The following is a 17,028-nucleotide window of genomic DNA, read 5'->3' on the forward strand; positions in this document are numbered from 1 at the left end:
ATTCCTACAATCCTTTTTTATGCTGTTTCCCATTTCAAGCTCATCATGGAAGGCCCACTGCTCCCTCCCTGCCAGAGTGAGGCAAACTCAGCCATGGAGCAGAGATTTCATCCAGCTCACACTGAAAGCTCTGGCCTCACTGGCAGGAATGTACTGGGCAAAAATTGGAGTGGCAGGATGGCTCAGTGAGGCTCAGCCAGCTCCCACTTCTGGGGATCACAGAATCCCAGGATGGTTTGGGTTGAAGGGACCTCAAAGCCCATCCAGTGCCATGGGCAGGGACACCTTCCACTGTCCCAGGGTGCTCCAAGCCCTGCCCAGCCTGGTCTGGGACACTTCCAGTGACCCAGGGGCAGCCACAGCTGCTCTGGGCACCCTGTGCAGTGTCACCACCTTCATAGCAAAGAATTTCTTCCTAAAATCACCATCTTCAGCAGACTGAGGTGTCTGACACTGGCAGTAAGATGAGGCAGTCCCTCAAACTGCCCCTGCTGTCCCCAACCCAACCTGAGCAGACACCTGAGTTTTCAGAGCAGTAAGAGTCTGTTCCTCACCTTGATCTTCCACTTGCCCACAGTAGCAGATTAATTGATGATTTTGAAATCCTTGGCAGCTCCAGGGACAGGATTTTTAACACCATTGAATCTACTTTGCCCTCCTGCCACAACATTTCCTTCCCTTGCCAACGCTCCTGAAGGAGAACCTGCTCCAGGCACGCAGGGTGGACACAGGGGATTTACTTTTCCTTCAGCTTTGTCCCAAATCCTTGCAGATCTGTCTCATAAAATGTATTTCTCCTCCTTTAACACCCACCCTCTGTTAGAATTCCTCCTGAGAGGTTGAAAAGCTCCAATATTTGCTCCTTGTGGAAGTGTTTCAGCTCTGTAATCAAATAACCCATCAGTCATCTTTCAGTCAAGGCACAAACACTGAACTCCCTGACTCACTGTGGAGCTTTATTTCCACCCCTGAGTTGTTTCCTGGGCTCAAATCCACACTGCACCAACCCCTGGAATACATTTTTGGGGCAGAATGTCATCACTGGTGTCCCTCATGCTGCATTCAGAGGGAAATGCACCTCTTTCAATTAGTCACTGTTCTCCTGAATTGTTTAATCTCCTCTTTAATTATTATGGCACTTTAACAACGGAGCTGTCAGCCTGTTGGAAAATTTACTCCTGGAAAAGCAAACAGTGCCAGTGGAGTAACCTGGATGGCAAATAAAGGACTTTTCCCTGCTGATTCCCACAGACTGGGTCTTGTTTAAAGCTCCTATAATGAGCTGAAGGAAATACAGGCACATTTCAATTAAAGAACCACAATCTCCCTGGGGAAAGCTCTCCAAGAAAATTGTGTAAAGAAACAATCTGACTGCTCTCCATTTTGGGTTTGGATACATGGAATTAAGGTCTCTAGAAGAATAAAATATTTTATTAGGCAGTGTGGAGCAAAGTGATGCTGATCCATTTTCCTCTAATAAACTTTAGGCCACTGGATTGAATCAAGGGTTTCACTTTCCCCCAAAGATCAACCCTAAGACTGAGGCTTGAATTTCCCTGTAGAAATTGAGGGGTTTCAATGAATGCATATCCAGGACTGCTAAGAATTGCTTTTTCTTTTGAACAGTAAACTACCAAAAACACTGAAGGATTTTACATGAATCCTACTCCATTTTAAACTGTATCCTACGCAATTTTAAAGTTTCATCCTTCATCATTTTTAAGTTTCTTACTTAGTTTGAGCTGCTGTTTCACATGATGTTGGATATTGGATAAGCTCTATTACAGAAAAAAAGTCTATTTTAGTGGCAGTGGAGGTGATGTCCCAACATGGGATGATTCTTTTCATGTCTGCTGGAAGGACTGGAATGGGATTCAGGACAAGGGCAGTGGAAGTAGAAGGATCCTACCCATAAATAAAGAGACAAGGCACAGAAAATTTAATTCCAGGATGGTGAAGACTGTTATATTTGTATACAAGCAAGTGTTTGAATCCTGATTTTTTTGTTTTATCTTTTATTACTGGGGGACAGTAAAGACCTCCCTATCCTCTGTGACTTTGGAGCTTTTACCCACATGCTCCCTCAAGGAGATTTCTCTCACATTGGAAAATTAATTTCTCTTCTAATTCTTCCTGTCTCTTCTTTCCCTCTTGAGCCTTTTTCCTGGTGGCCAGACCACCCCCAGGCTGAGGCTGAGCTCCTCAGCAATCCCCACATCCCCATGGACACCCAGTGACGCTTCCATGTTTCCATGGAGCTCTCCATGACCACTCTGCTCCTTCCCCTGGGCTCCCTGTGCACACCAGGCCTGGCCTTCCTTGTGGAAGAGGCTTTAGAGCCACTTCTGTGAGCCAGAGAGAAGGTTGGGAAGAGGATCCATGTTTGAGAAGAGGATCCATGTTTGATAAGAGGATCCATGTTTGATAAGGGGATCCATGTTTGAGAAGAGGATCCATGTTTGAGAAGAGGATCCATGTTTGATAAGGGGATCCATGTTTGATAGGAGGATCTATGTTTGATAAGGGGATCCATGTTTGAGAAGAGGATCCACGTTTGATAAGAGGATCCATGTTTGATAAGGGGATCCATGTTTGATAGGAGGATCCATGTTTGATAAGAGGATCCATGTTTGAGAAGAGGATCCATGTTTGATGAGAAGAGGATCCACGTTTGATAAGAGGATCCATGTTTACCCCTGAAAGAATTTCCTCCCCAGGTCATTGATGCAGAACCCAAGACAGAAAGAAGGATAAATCAGAGAAACTGCAACTGCCTGTTCCAATGAGCATCTTGTTTGTCTCTTGTGACCCATGATTAAAGTGCAAACTGAAGAGTTGTGTGAGAATGTATAAAAAGCATGAATGCTGGAATAAAACCAGTTTGAAGTCTTCTGGAAATGGAGTGTGTTGCTTTGTATTGTGGCTGTCTCAAGCACAGCACTTCCTGGCTGCTGAGGAAGCACAAACAATAAACAGAGATATCAGATAATGTTTTCCAGAGAGGAATTCTGCAGTTCAGCCCCCACAAAAATAAAAAAAAAAAACAACAAGGGAGGGAGAGAGGGAGGGAGATGTTTAATGATGCAGTGAAAAAAGTGAATATTAACAGAGAGAACTTCAAATCTCTCTCTCTCTCTCTTCAGAGAGAGCAGAAAGGACAGAGAATGATCAAAACCCTGATGGTGAAAGCTCAGCTCCCAGGCCTTGTGACTCAACACCAGCAGCTCTCTCCATGTGTAGGAGCATTGGAGGGTAGGACGGTCAGGACGGATGGAGACGAGAGATCTCTGAAGCCAGGTCTTGGAACTTAGGGTTTATTACACAGGGCCTGGGTGCAGGGGCCTGCTGGGATTTGGGGTTTATTACACAGGGCCTGGGTGCAGGGGCCTTTTGGGATTTGGGGTTTATTACACAGGGCCTGGGTGCAGGGGCCTTTTGGGATTTGGGGTTTATTGCACAGGGCCTGGGGGCAGGGCCCTGCTGGGATTTGGGGTTTATTGCACAGGGCCTGGGTGCAGGGCCCTGCTGGGAGCTGCCAGCCACAGCTCAGAGCAGGCCCGAAAGAAGAGAGGGGCAGAGAGGATGAGAGAGTGAGAGAATAAGGGAGTAAAAAAGGGTAAGAGGGCAAGGCTCCCGTTCCAATACCATAAATCATCTTCTGTGTTGAATATTTTAATTCTCACTAACCAATCTCATACGAGATACAAATCCTATAGCATTTCCATACAGCCTATAAGAATCACTACATTACCATCCTGTGTTACATTTTAAACCCTACAAACTCCTCTTTGGGCCCCCTCTGCCAAGCTGTAGGGTCTGCTCTGCCCCTTGGGCCTGTCTGCAAGCAGAGGGTGTTGTTCCATCAAAAGGGGATCACCTTCAGCCAGCCATGCCATTGTTTTCCAGTTGTTCAGTAACTGAGGGATCTCAAAGCTTGCTTTGATTTCAATCTCACTTATAGTTTCCATATTCTCAAAATCTTTTGTCAGATAATGATATTTATAAGGCTTTCCTGTTTCACCTTCCCCAACACCCATGGAAGTCCCAAGCCCTTGATGCTCCCTGCAGGAGGCTCTGGGATGTGGCCTGGATGATGCCCCAGCCCAGCCAAGTTCTCTGATGAAAAACTCCACAGGAGGCAGAGCCTGGTGAAGGTCAGGGAACATTGGGGCTGACATTGATGTTAAACATGAAATCCTCCTGCTTTGTACCCGAGCAGCTGGATCCCTGTGGATGTGGCACTTGGGGATATGGCTCAGTAGTGCTTGGCAATGTTGGGGAATGGTCAGACTTTATCTTAAAGAGCTTTTCCAAACTTTTCTGTGATTCTCTGATTTGAAGTTCCTGCTTGTTTTCCAGATTCTCAATGAAATACCTGGAGTTTGCCAGTTTGAGGTGGATTTTCTGCTTACACACATCTGAAGTGGGTTCAGATCAATCACCATCAGAAGCAATTAATAGATGGATATTGATTACTACACTTTTATTTGCCATTCTGCTTTTTTTGTTGTCTTTTTCCCTGGTAGAAATGCACTCTCTGCTAACCACTGAAGGGAACTCCTACAATCCCATGTACCACAATTACACCAGTCCTGAAATGAGCCCATTATTTATGTGAACATATAAAATGTTCCACTTTTACACAGCCCAACTTCCCTTTCTGTTTGCAGATTGCTCCTGAGAGTTGTGAGCTGGACAGGAGTTTATTTGCCAGTAGTTAACAAATGATTTTTGGACTGCAAATTTGTGTTCAGCCCTGCCCTCCTGGATTTAGCCAGGCACAGGAGACCACCCCAGACAGGCAATCCCTGTCCTCAGGGATCACTTGAACCCATGGAGCTCCTTGTGGCATCCAGTCCATCACTCTGCTGGAAACAGCCACTTAAAAATTCATTTTTGAAGTCCCTTGGTCGTTTCTGTCTGTTAACAAGACAAAAACCCCAATACACAACGTGCTCTATGTGACCACAACCATCTTAATTTATATTTTATTTGTACTGAGGAATGGATAAAAAGTTATCCCTAAAGTTCAGGTTTTGGGTGCTGGAGTGAAGCTTAATTTAGATTAGAGGAGCTTTATGCATGCTTGGGAATTCTGGATTATTCACACAGAGATTGCTTGGAATGGATCAAATCAGGTCCTTTTTTTGGTCACTCATTCAGTAATTAGGCCTGAGTTCATCAGCTGAAGAGAAAACACAGATAAGAAATGTTTGGGAAAGAATTTTTATTGCTCCTAAGATTTAATATTCAGACATTATAGACTTGAGTAAATTCTAATTGTGTTTCTAACTCTTCATTTAATAAATGGACCATGGAAAAGGAAAGAAGAAAAAAAGTCTGTGAGCAGTGGGAGGAAAAAGCAGGAAATGAGACCATGAATCAAATGTGGACTTGGAGATGACAGTCGGGCTGGCTACAAATCCCACAGCTCACTTGCTGCTGATGGGAACCACACCAGTCAGATAAAAGGATATCACCATAAATTATCACAGATTAATGTGACATTATGTTAATACATCACACTTTGAAGTCCACAGGTAAATCCGAGGGTCCTGCACGTAACACATCAAGCACTGAAATCAGCTTTTCTTTTTTTTTTTTTTTGCTCAGAAAAAGAAAAATTCATCATTGATCAGAGTGTGAAACTGACAGGAACTGAAATTTGTGCCAAGAACACCACAGCCAACAGCACCAACAGCACCAGGGTGTGGCACAGCAGGGCTGGAGGCCAAGGTCCTGCACAGGGGTCAGGGCAACCCAAGCACAAATCCAGGCTGGGGGGACAATGGCAGGAGAGTCCTGGCAGAAGGACTTGGGGGCATTGGTGGGTGAGAGCTGGACATGCCCTGGTGGGCACTGAGAGCCACAAAACCCCGTGGCAGCAGGGGAGGGAGGGGGGATTCTGCCCCTCTCAGGTGAGACCCCACCTGCAGAGCTGCCCCCAGTCCAGCATCAGCAGCACCTGGAGCTGCTGGAGAGATTCCAGAAGAATCCATGGAGCTGCTCCAGGGCTGGAGCCAGGCTGGGAGAGCTGGGAATGTTCCCCTGGAGAAGGGAAGGATCCAGGGAGAGCTTCCAGCACATTCCAGGGACTGAAGGGGATCCAGGAGAGCTGCAGAGGGACTGGGGACAGCCAGGGATGGGATCTTGGCAATGAGGAATTCCTGGCTGGGCTGGAATTGCCAGAGCAGCTGGGGCTGCCCCTGCATCCCTGCAGTGTCCAAGGCCAGGCTGGACACTGGGGCTGGAGCAGCCTGGGACAGTGGGAGGTGTCCCTGCCATGGCACGGGTGGAACTGGAGGGCTCTGAGGTCCCTTCCAACCCAAATAATTCCTGATTGTCTGCATGTCCTGAAGATACAATCCATGATTTAGTCATTGTGATGCCTTGAGCTTTAGCTTTCCTATTTTCCAGATTCTGCATTAGTGTGTGACTCTGAACTCCATATAAAGTGCCAGCAAGTTCTCCTCACAGCTCAGTCACACAGAACAATCCTTTTCTAGCTTGAAAACCAAGGACACCACTGCAGCTTTGGGCTCAAGCAATAAAAACAGCAGCGAATTGAGGAGAGCAATCTGGGAGGATGGGACTGCATAACCTGGAGCTGGAATTGGACAATTAACCCCAATATGGAAATGGACCTAAAACTTATAAAAGTGTCAAAACTCCTGACTCACCATCCATCTTGGGTCCATCTTGGCTCCATCCATGGCTGGGCTCTTGCACTGCCCAAGGTGTATCCTGTGAAGGCCTTTGATAAATATCTTTATTCCTTTAACTCTTCTAGCCTCTGTTCCAGGCAGCCTCTCCAGGCTTCAGTGGTATCCCTGTTGAGTTTGTGAGGTCCCCAGGAGGAGATGAGAGTTGAAAATCTGACTCCATGTTCACAGAAGGCTGATTTATTACTATATTATATTATATTATATTATATTATATTATATTATATTATATTATATTATATTATATTATATTATATTATATTATATTACGTTATATTACATTATGTTATGTTATGTTATGTTATGCTATACTAAAACTATACTAAAGAAAGAGAAAGGATACAGACAGAAGGCTTAACAAGAATGAATAATAAAACTTGTGACTGACTCCTCAGAGTCAAACACATGCTGATGGTGATTGGTCTTTAAGTAAAAACAATTCACATGTTTGGATAAACAATCTCCAGACCACATTCCAGAGCAGCAAACACAGGAGAAGCTGAGACTTCTCCTCTTCCCAGGAGAAGAAATCCTGGCCAAGGGATTTTTCAGAAAATATGACAGTGACAGGATCCCATTTCCAGCAGAAGGCTCTGTGTTCTGTGCCACAGGAAAGAGCTGTTTCCATGCTCTGAGACCTGGCAGATGTTGCTGTGACATTCAGTGGCTGCTGAGGAGGAGCTGAGGAACAATCCCAGCCCTTCCACACTGAACACTTCCATGGGGCACACAGGACTGATGGGGTCTCTGGTGTTGAGATGACCCTGAGGTGTTGGAAAGTCTCTTTTTCCCAGCCCCAAGACCCAAGAAGAACACAGGATTCCTTGGCTCTTGTTCTCAAGGTTGTTTATTTGCTCTTCTCTAATACATTGTCTGTCTGACCTGCTGAGATCTGTCCAGCAGGTTGGGTTGTGGCACAGTCCCTGCCCTTGGGGTGGTGTTGGCTTTTTATACTAAGAACTACCTGTACTTTATTTAAAATAATTTTCCAGTACCTATCACCTATGTTAGACAGTCTGGCTCTACTCTAAACCAATCCAGAAGAGTCACCTCCATCACAGCAGAAGATGGAGGACAAGGAGAAGAGGACAGGACACGCCCAGATTCCTCCATCTTGCCTCTTGAACCCCCATTCTAAATCCCCAAAATTCTACATTTTCACCCTGTGACAAATTCACTATCATTCTACTCAAACTCTTGTGGCTTGTAACTCCTCACAGAAAGTTGGGAATTGTTTCCATGGGCTAAAATCAAAGGCACAGGTGTTTGTGACTCTGTGCCAAGGTCTCTGAGCCCCTACCAGGGTCTGGAATCACCCAGGGCAGCCAGAGCAATGTCCTGAGTCTCGACAAGGACCACCAAGGGACACCTGGCAAAGTCACTCAGTGTGACAGTGACTGAGCAGGAGATGCTCCACAGAGCAGAACCTGACAGCAGGAGTGCAATGAGCCATGAGCACCTCACCCATCCAGGGTTCCCATGGCATTTTAAAATTCCTCACACAAGAGCCTGAATTTTATTATTCATTTGTTCCTGGGCTCATTAGGATTTATTTGGGAATGCCTGGCAAGGCTGTCCTTCAGTACTGGTTGAGTACATCAGAAAAATCGAGTATTGAGTGGTGGAAGAAATATTTCTGCCTCAATGGAATATGTTCAGACACGGACAAACAGGACTGGACAAGAGTACTGTGATTTAACAAAGAATCAGGCATTTATAACCTGGCCATCAAAATGGAAAATGTGGAAAAGGACATGGCAGAACAAAAAGTGAAAGCTTTTAACCTAAAAATAAAAGAATAATAATTACAACCTAATCATTGTTTTGGGCACTGCTGAGGCCCCACCTCTGTCACTGTTATCTGTTCTAGAAAAATTTCTTCACCAGGATTTCTTTTCTTGAGAAGCTGAGAAGCCTCAGAGAAAAAGGAAAACAATAATTATCTGCTTGCTTCTCCTGTGTTTTGATGCTTTGGAATGTGGTTGGAGATTGTTTATCCAACAGGTGATTGTTACATTGGTTTTATGTGAATTGATTTGACTTAATGACCAATCACAGGCAGCTGTGTCCAGGCTCTGGAAGGAGTCACCAGTTTTAATTAGTATCTTGTTAAGCCTTCTGTAAGTATGCTTTCTCTATTCTTTAGTATAGTTTTAATGTAACATTCTTTAATATAATGATATCATAAAATAATAAATTAACCTTCTAAAAAAAATAGACAGATTCATCTTTCCTCCCCATGACAAAAGACCCCAAAAATTCCACACACCTCAATTCCCGTGTTCAGTTTTGGGACCCTCGTGACAAGAAGGACCTGGAGAGGCTGGAGCAGGTCCAGGGAAGGGAATGGAGCTGGGAAGGGTCTGGAGAACCAGGAGGGGCTGAGGGAGCTGGGAAGGGTCTGGAGAACCAGGAGGGGCTGAGGGAGCTGGGAAGGGTCTGGAGAACCAGGAGGGGCTGAGGGAGCTGGGAAGGGTCTGGAGAACCAGGAGGGGCTGAGGGAGCTGGGCAGGGGCTGAGCCTGGAGCAAAGGAGGCTCAGGGGCCCTTGTGGCTCTGCACAAGTCCCTGCCAGGAGGGCACAGCCTGGGAACAGGGACAGGAGCAGAGGGAACGGCCTCAGGCTGGGCCAGGGCAGCCTCAGGGGGGATTTTGGGGAAATTCCTTCCCAAAGGGCTTGTCCAGCCCTGGCAGAGCTGCCCAGGGCAGTGGGGAGTCCCCATCCCTGCAGGGATTTCAGAGCCCTGTGGATGTGGCACTTGGGGACATGGGTGGCCTTGGCAGGGCTAGGAATGGTCAGACCTTATCCTAAAGGGCTTTTCCAAACTTTTCTGTGATTCTCTGATTTGAAGTTCCTGCTTGTTTTCCAGATTCTCAATGAAATACCTGGAGTTTGCCAGTTTGAGGTGGATTTTCTGCTTACACACATCTGAAGTGGGTTCAGATCAATCACCATCAGAAGCAATTAATAGATGGATATTGATTGCTACACTTTTATTTGCCATTCTGCTTTTTTTGTTGTCTTTTTCCCTGGTAGAAATGCACTCTCTGCTAACCACTGAAGGGAACTCCTACAATCCCATGTACCACAATTACACCAGTCCTGAAATGAGCCCATTATTTATGTGAACATATAAAATGTTCCACTTTTACACAGCCCAACTTCTCTTTCTGTTTGCAGATTGCTCCTGAGAGTTGTGAGCTGGACAGGAGTTTATTTGCCAGTAGTTAACAAATGATTTTTGGACTGTAAATTTGTTGTAACTTTTTCCAACATTAATTTCTAACAGTATTTTATTTATTTTTTTCTCCATCTAGCAATACCCTCCAAAGAGCTCTCCAATGGGCCTGACAGCCCACAGAGAGAAGCTCCTGACATATAGATAGCCCTGGCCTGCAGCAAAGACTCTTTCATTTCCACCTATTAGAGGGGAGCCATAAATTCTGGGGTACCTCAGTCCTGCTCTTTCCACTGCCACTGAACTTCCCAGACACAGCAAAATCACCCAAAGCCATTTTGAGATTTAATTCTGCCCATTTGTCCCTTTTTTTTAACCCTCCTGCTGAAATCTCTGCATATGTTCTGTAATTTCCAGCCATAGAAAACAATCATAAAAAGCCCCTGGTAGGAAAGAGCTGTTGTTAAAACCTTAATTCCTAAATATAAATCTTCCTGTTCAGTGAGGCAAGGGTTGTGTCTGGACTCTGCCAAATAAATTGGGAAGAGCTGCTTCTGATTTGGAGCTGAGCGTTTCCACAAGTGCCATCACTCACTGAATAAACACAATTTGACCCTTTAAAAACATTCCCAGAGGAGAAAAATAAAGAAAACTCATCACTATCAGTTTGTTGGTGCTCAAAATAAAGACAGAGAGATCCACATTCATTCTGTGAAAATAAAACAGTTCCAGGGATGGTGAATTCTTAACAGTGCTCAGAATGAAGACAGAGAGATCCACATTTATTCTGTGAAAAAAACCCCAGTTTCAGGGATGGTGAATTCTTAACAGTGCCCCCTCATAGAAAGTGGTTTAACATCTATAAAAACAGCCCATAAACATCACATCACACCCCTCAGGAGAACAGCTTTGTGTCCTTGAAATATTCCCCAGCAATCTTTATTTGGTAGCAAAGTGGCCATCAGCAAGATCTTAAGCCCCAAGGAAGGCAGCCAGTGCTGCAATGGTGGCTGACAGACACTTTATATCCAAATAAAAACGGGTTGGAAATGGATCAAGGAGGCAGGAGCAGCTCTATTGATGCTGGTGGTGGTGTGGGGACAGAGAAATGAGATGTGGCAGCTCACAAAGGCTGCAAAAAGCTGCTGGCATTGTGCAAAACCCACCTTGGGACAAAGGGGAGGGGAAGGTTTTGGGATCACTTTGGTGCAAATAGCCTTTCCCTCCTTGAGCCAAGAAATGAAGGACTTGGAAGGGGAAAAGAAGCAAAGAGGAAGTTTCCCAAATATCATGGTTGTTGGTGTTTGGTAGCATTTGACCAGCAGAAGATTTGGGACTTCAGGAGGAAAGAGAGGTTCCCAGAATGGCCAGAGCCAGATGCAGTTTATCTTGCAGGCTGAAAAGACAATTCATTAATAACATTATTAATCTGCTGGAAAGGAAATTACATGCCCAAAGGGACGGTGCTAATGGGAATTTCATGTGGAAAAGGGAATGAGGCACCAGCCCAGGCCCAGGGTGCAGCAAGGCCCTGGAGCTCTCACCCCTCAGCACAGCAGGGAACCCTGTGTGAAAAACACCAATTACTTGTTTTTAGAGTTTTAAAAGTTTAAGAGTAATAAAATGGTTATAGAAATAGCAATATAATTAGAGTAATAATAATTTTGGACAATTTGGATTAGGACAATACGAGACAATAAAAACAAAGAGTTATGGATGTCTGGGTACCTTTTCTGGGCAAAATAAGCCTGAAAAAGGACACATGTTAACAGAGGATTAACCCTTAAAAACAATAACCTGTTGTATATTCATACACCTCATCCATGATGCATAAATTCCATTCAAACACAGGATTCTGTCTGGGCAGTGTCAGCTTCTTCCTCTGAATCCTAACCAGCATCTTCAGAGCTGAGCAAGGCAGGAGGAAGTTCATTTCTCCTGATAATGGAGCAATAAATTCTCTTTCTCTGAAAGATTCAGGTGTCCTGTGGCTGCTATCTGGTGTGAGTCCTTTCTTTAGGAAAAAATTATCCTACATAGCATAGTTTCTATTTTAACCTTAGGTTATAACCTAAAACTGTATTTAACACGCTACTTAAGAGAATTACTACAGCATAACTTTCTAACACAATACATATAATATTCATTGGAATATTTGAGAAAAGCCAATCATAAAATAGGGCATTTTTCACACGTGGAATGGTTTAGGCTGGAAAAGCCTTCCCAGAGCATCGAGTCCAACCATTCCCAGCCCTGCCAAGGCCAACACTGACCATGTCCCCAAGTGCCACATCCCCAGGGCTTTGAATCCCTGCAGGGATGGGGACTCTGCCCCTGCCCTGGGCAGCTGTGCCACGGCTGGACAGCCCTTTCAGGGATGAAATCTTTCCTAATACCCAACCTAAACCTCCCCTGGCCCAGCCTGAGGCCGTTCCCTCTGCTCCTGTCCCTGTTCCCTGGAGCACAGCCCGACCCCCCCGGCTGTGCCCTCCTGGCAGGGACTTGTGCAGAGCCACAAGGGCCCCCTGAGCCTCCTTTGCTCCAGACTCAGCCCCTTCCCAGCTCCCTCAGCCGCTCCTCAGAGGATTTTCAGCACCCCGGATGTGCTGGTAGGAACTCGTGTACCGCACAGATTCAGGGACAGCCATGACTACATTACCCAACGCGCACCGCGCGGATGGACACGCCCTTCCCGCTTCCCCCCTCCGCGGAGCATCATGGGACTTGTAGTCCTCGCGCCCCACGTGAAGTTCGCCCCGAAAAACTTCCCGCACCTTTCCGGGTACCTGTCTCTCCCCGGCAGGGGCGGGCCGCGCCGTTTCCATGGCGACGCGCCGGCTCAGCCAATAGGGAGCGGCGTTCTACGGGCGGGGCGGCTCGGCTGGCCAATGGGGAGCGGCGTTGCTGCGGGGCGCGCTGGCAGCGTGCTCGCCGAGTCTCCTTGGGGCCGTCCGTGTGTCCGCGGGCCGAGATGGGTGGCGGCGGCAGCACCCGGCGCGTCACCTTCGAGGCGGACGAGAATGAGAATATCACCGTGGTCAAGGGCGTGCGGGTGAGCGCGGGGCCGGCCCGGGGCTCGCCGCAGCGCTGCGGGCTCGGCCTGCCCGCGGCTCCCCTTCCCACTGTCCCTCCCCCGTGTCCCAATGGCTGCCCCCGCTCGCTTCCCGCTGCCCTCAGGGATTTCCCCTCTCGGGGGGGATAAGGAGCGTGTGGGCCGTTCTGGGGGCTCTGTGCGGCTGCAGGAGCTGCGTTTGTCTTTGCCTGACCTCCACGCGGAGCTCCTCCCTTTGCCATGTCCTGCCCTGCACGCCTTGGATCCACCTTCACTGTATGTGCCACCGCTCACTGCCTGGTTGGCCTACGAGGACATTCAAGTGCCACCCCTGCCATGGCAGGGACAGCTGCCACTGTCTCAGGCTGCTCCAAACCCTGTCCAGCCTGGATTTGGACATTTCAGGGATGCAGGGGCAGCCGCGTCCAGCTCCAGGGCAGGTGGCAGCAATGCCACCCCTGCTGTCTGTAACGGCCCTGGATCCCTGGGATGTCCCGTGTGAAAAATGCCGATTTTATGATTGGCTTTTCGCAAATATTAAAATGCATATTATACGTGTTGTGTTAAAAAGTTATGCTGTAGTAATTCTCTTAAGTAGTCTGCTGAATATAGTTTTAGGTTATAAAAAATGTTAAAATAGAAACTATGCTGTGTAGGATACTTTTTTTAAAGAAAGGACTTGCAGCGAGATAGCAGCCACAGGACACCTGAATCTTTCAGAGAAAAAGAATTTATCGCCCTCTTATCAAAAGTAAATAACTTCTTCCTGCCTCGAGGGCACTCTTAGGATTCAGAGGAAGAAGCTGACACTGCCCAGACAGAATCCTGTGTTTGAATGGAATTTATGCATCATAGATGAGGTGTATGAATATGCAACAGGCTGTTGCTTTTAAGGGTTAATCCTATGTGTCCTTTTTCAGGCTTATTTTGCCCAGAAAAGGTACCCAGACTGTCCATAACTCTTTGTTTCTATTATCTCCTATTGTCCTAATCCAAATTGTCCAAAATTATTATTACTCTAATTGTATTACTATTTTTATAATCATTTTATTACTCTTAAACTTTTAAAACTCTAAAACCAAGTGATTGGCGTTTTTCACATCCAAGGAAGGATTGGGGCACCCCAGAACTTGTGACACAACGAACTTGAGGAATTCCTGCAGCTTAGGAGTTGTTTCCATGTCAGACACCGTGTGGCCCCTAGCAGGAGTGATAATAATTTATCATTTATTGCTGCTTTTTAGGGAGGAGAGGTGCAGGAGGAGCCCTGAGAGTTCATTCTGTTTCAGCAATCTGATGTTTTCCATTTCTGGTCATTTAATGCTCTTGAGTAAATAGGTGACAGTGATATAAATGTACTATAATTTATATATTCTGCACAGTGGGGTTCATGTGCTCTGAAATGTTCATGTCATGTGCTCATGTGCTGGGGCTGCCCCTGGATCCCTGGAAATGCCCAAGGACAGGGCTTGGAGCACCCTGGGACAGTGAAATACATCCCTGCCCTGGCAGGGAGTGGAATTCAAACTCTTTAAGGTCTCTTCCAACCTAAGTAATTCTGTGCTTGGATGACAGAAGTTGGAATCCAGAAGTTCTCATGCTAATAATTCTTTCCCTTTTGTTAATGTTGTCCATGGGCTTCCATAGATGTGGAATTGGAGGCTGCTCTTACCCTGATGGGTTCTGCACAATTTGAATATTTTTCTGTGCTTGTGTCAACATCAGAATGAACTTTGTCTTCCACTGTGACCACCTGTGTTGCACAAGTCCTTGGAGGGCTTTCCCAGGATGAAATTCTTCCTGGGTTGAATGCTCTGCATCTCAGAAATGCAAATTAAATCACTGAGAAAGGCAAAACCACTGATTAATTACCAGCAACACACCCAAAAGTGTTTTATTTCCTTTACTCTTCCCTGTATCCTCTTTGAGACCCAAAATCATTTTATTCTGCTTTTTTTGTGAGGTGGGTGCTCTGAACAATGAAGGGCACTGTTTTCTGTTGGGGGTTGAATTGGAGCAGCTGCCATGTGTTGCAGAGAAGCTGCAGGCTGTGTTTTTATGGGGTTTTCCTCCATTTGGAGGGGAAATGGGGACAGGAAGGAGCTGAAGTTTCCTTGGTTGTGTTTTGCAGCTCTCCGACAGCGTCATCGATCGCATGAAGGAGCCCTCCTCAGGCAGTGGCAGACAGCACCGAGGGGCAGGTGAGCTTGGCTCCTCCTTCTCAGCTTTTCAGGGCAAAAAACAAATCAGATTTGCCCTTCAGAGCATCACAATGAACTCATTGCCCTTTCACAGGGATGGGGTTTTTTTGACATTAATTTTTCGGCTCATCTTTAGCTTGTGGACTGATGGAGGAGTTAATTCTCTTGGTTTTTTTTTCTGCCTGATATTCAAGTGTAAAACACAAATTAGAGTGGGTTTTCCACACTGTTATCCGTTGTTAGAGACTTTAAAAACTCCAAAACAGCCCAGAACATGCAAATATCCAAATATGTCTTGAAGGGAAAGGGAATTTTCCCTTCCCTTCTGAAGGGAATTTTCTTGGTCCTTTAATCAAAACTGACTTTTAGTTTGGGAAGTGTTGGAATCCTACATGACCTGGGTCCCTGCAATGTCCAAGGAAGGATTGGAGCAGCCTGGGACAGGGGAGGTGGCCCTGGAATGAGCTTGGAGGGCCCTTCCCACCCAAACTGCTCTGGGATTCTGGGATTTGGGACACTCAGAATCCATCCCAAGGGATTTTTATGGAAGTTGGGGATGGAAAAGGCAAGGGAGACCCTTCCTGGAGTCCTGAGATTCCCAGTGAAGCCCCCAGATCCCAAAATCCCTTCCTAGAGAGGAGTCGGGGTGGGGATGGATCCAATCCCAGGCTGGGAGAGCTGGGAATGGAGGGAATTCCCTGGAGAGGGAGACTGGGCTGGGATTTTGGGAAGGGATTCCCAGAGCAGCTGGGGCTGCCCCTGATCCCTGCAATGCCCAAGGTTGGACACTGGGGCTGGAGCAGCCTGGGACAGGGGGAGGTGTCCCTGCCATGGCAGGGGTGGAATTAAAAGCCCTTTAAGGTCCCTTCCAACCCAAACCATTCCGGAATTCCATGAATTGCTGAACCTTCCCAAGCTTAGAAAACATGAAATGTGTTTTTCCTTGAAGAACTTGTGATTTTGGGGAAGTGCTTCTGTATCCCAGACAAATAACACTTTACAAAAATAAGAAAAGATGTCTGGAGGGAGAAACATTAAAGTTCTTAAACCCAGCCCTTTCTGGTAGCTTTTGGTGGAGGAATAATGGATTAAGTTCCATGGAAGAATGTGTGTCTTGTTGCTTGCCAATAATGATGAATTTATTGACTTCAGTTTGGGGTCAGAAATGAAATTACATCCACTTACATCTAAAGACAATGTCTGAAAGCATCTCAGCTTGCTTGGCTCACTTGCTGGCTTCTGAGTAATATTAAATGCACTAAAATATTTAACAAGTGTAAAATCTTTCAAGTCTGTCTGTGATTCCTAAAGCAATATTGATGGAGAGTAATTTGGTCAGGCAGCAAGGTTTAATTTTTTTTTTTTTTTCTGGGTGTGTATTATACCTAAAGCTTCAGACAGAGGGAATGCTTTAATTCATTTTAGCTTAGTACATATTGGAAAAACTAATAGTTTATTAGGGGAAAAAAAGAAGAATAAATGCTTAAATTATCAAGAGTGTCAGCAGCTCAGTAATTTTTTTCCCCTTTGCAGAAACAGATTCTATTAAAGGCACAGAGGATTTTTCTCCTTTTTTTCACTGTATTTATTATTATGTCTTCATTAAATAAATGAGCCAAGGCTGATTTATATCACAAAATATTGTGTAGGGGTGAAGTGAAATGAGCCCTGCTGGTGCCTCTCAGGAGCTGGGTCACACCTTGCTTGTTTTCATCGATGAATTTTTGTAGTTTGGTGTCTTTTTTTGTGTTGCTGTCTGGTTTTGGGTGGAGTTTCAGTGGATACCTTGTGTCAGAAACATCTAAAGAGATTATTGGGATGTGAGGATTTCAAGCCTTGGGTTCCAATTGGAGACAAACCCAGGATTTAAGTGAA

At 45.8% G+C, this 17,028-nt stretch overlaps 1 protein-coding gene and 1 long non-coding RNA gene across 3 annotated transcripts in view; one reads left to right on the plus strand and one right to left on the minus strand.

Moving 5' to 3' along the window:
• Window positions 1-10,566: 10,566 nt before the first annotated feature.
• On the minus strand, window positions 10,567-12,777 carry LOC118698310 (uncharacterized). Its single transcript, XR_004981869.1, has 3 exons — window positions 12,675-12,777; window positions 11,067-11,296; window positions 10,567-10,687 (listed from the first exon to the last, which is right to left on the minus strand). It is a non-coding gene; the product is annotated as an uncharacterized LOC118698310 (long non-coding RNA).
• Window positions 12,778-12,806: 29 nt separating this feature from the next.
• CHCHD3 (coiled-coil-helix-coiled-coil-helix domain containing 3) overlaps window positions 12,807-17,028 on the plus strand; it is a 144,785-nt gene continuing 140,563 nt past the window's right edge. The window contains exons 1-2 of one of the 2 annotated variants that reach the window (XM_036401498.2): window positions 12,807-12,952; window positions 15,084-15,153. In XM_036401498.2, the coding sequence (XP_036257391.1) occupies window positions 12,872-12,952; window positions 15,084-15,153 (151 nt within the window). In that variant the 5' untranslated portion in view covers window positions 12,807-12,871. The remainder of the gene's footprint in view (window positions 12,953-15,083; window positions 15,154-17,028) is intronic. The other variant, XM_036401499.2, reaches the window with a different exon arrangement.

The sequence above is a fragment of the Molothrus ater genome, chromosome 5, assembly GCF_012460135.2.
Source record: "Molothrus ater isolate BHLD 08-10-18 breed brown headed cowbird chromosome 5, BPBGC_Mater_1.1, whole genome shotgun sequence".
Taxonomy (NCBI): Eukaryota; Metazoa; Chordata; class Aves; order Passeriformes; family Icteridae; genus Molothrus; species Molothrus ater.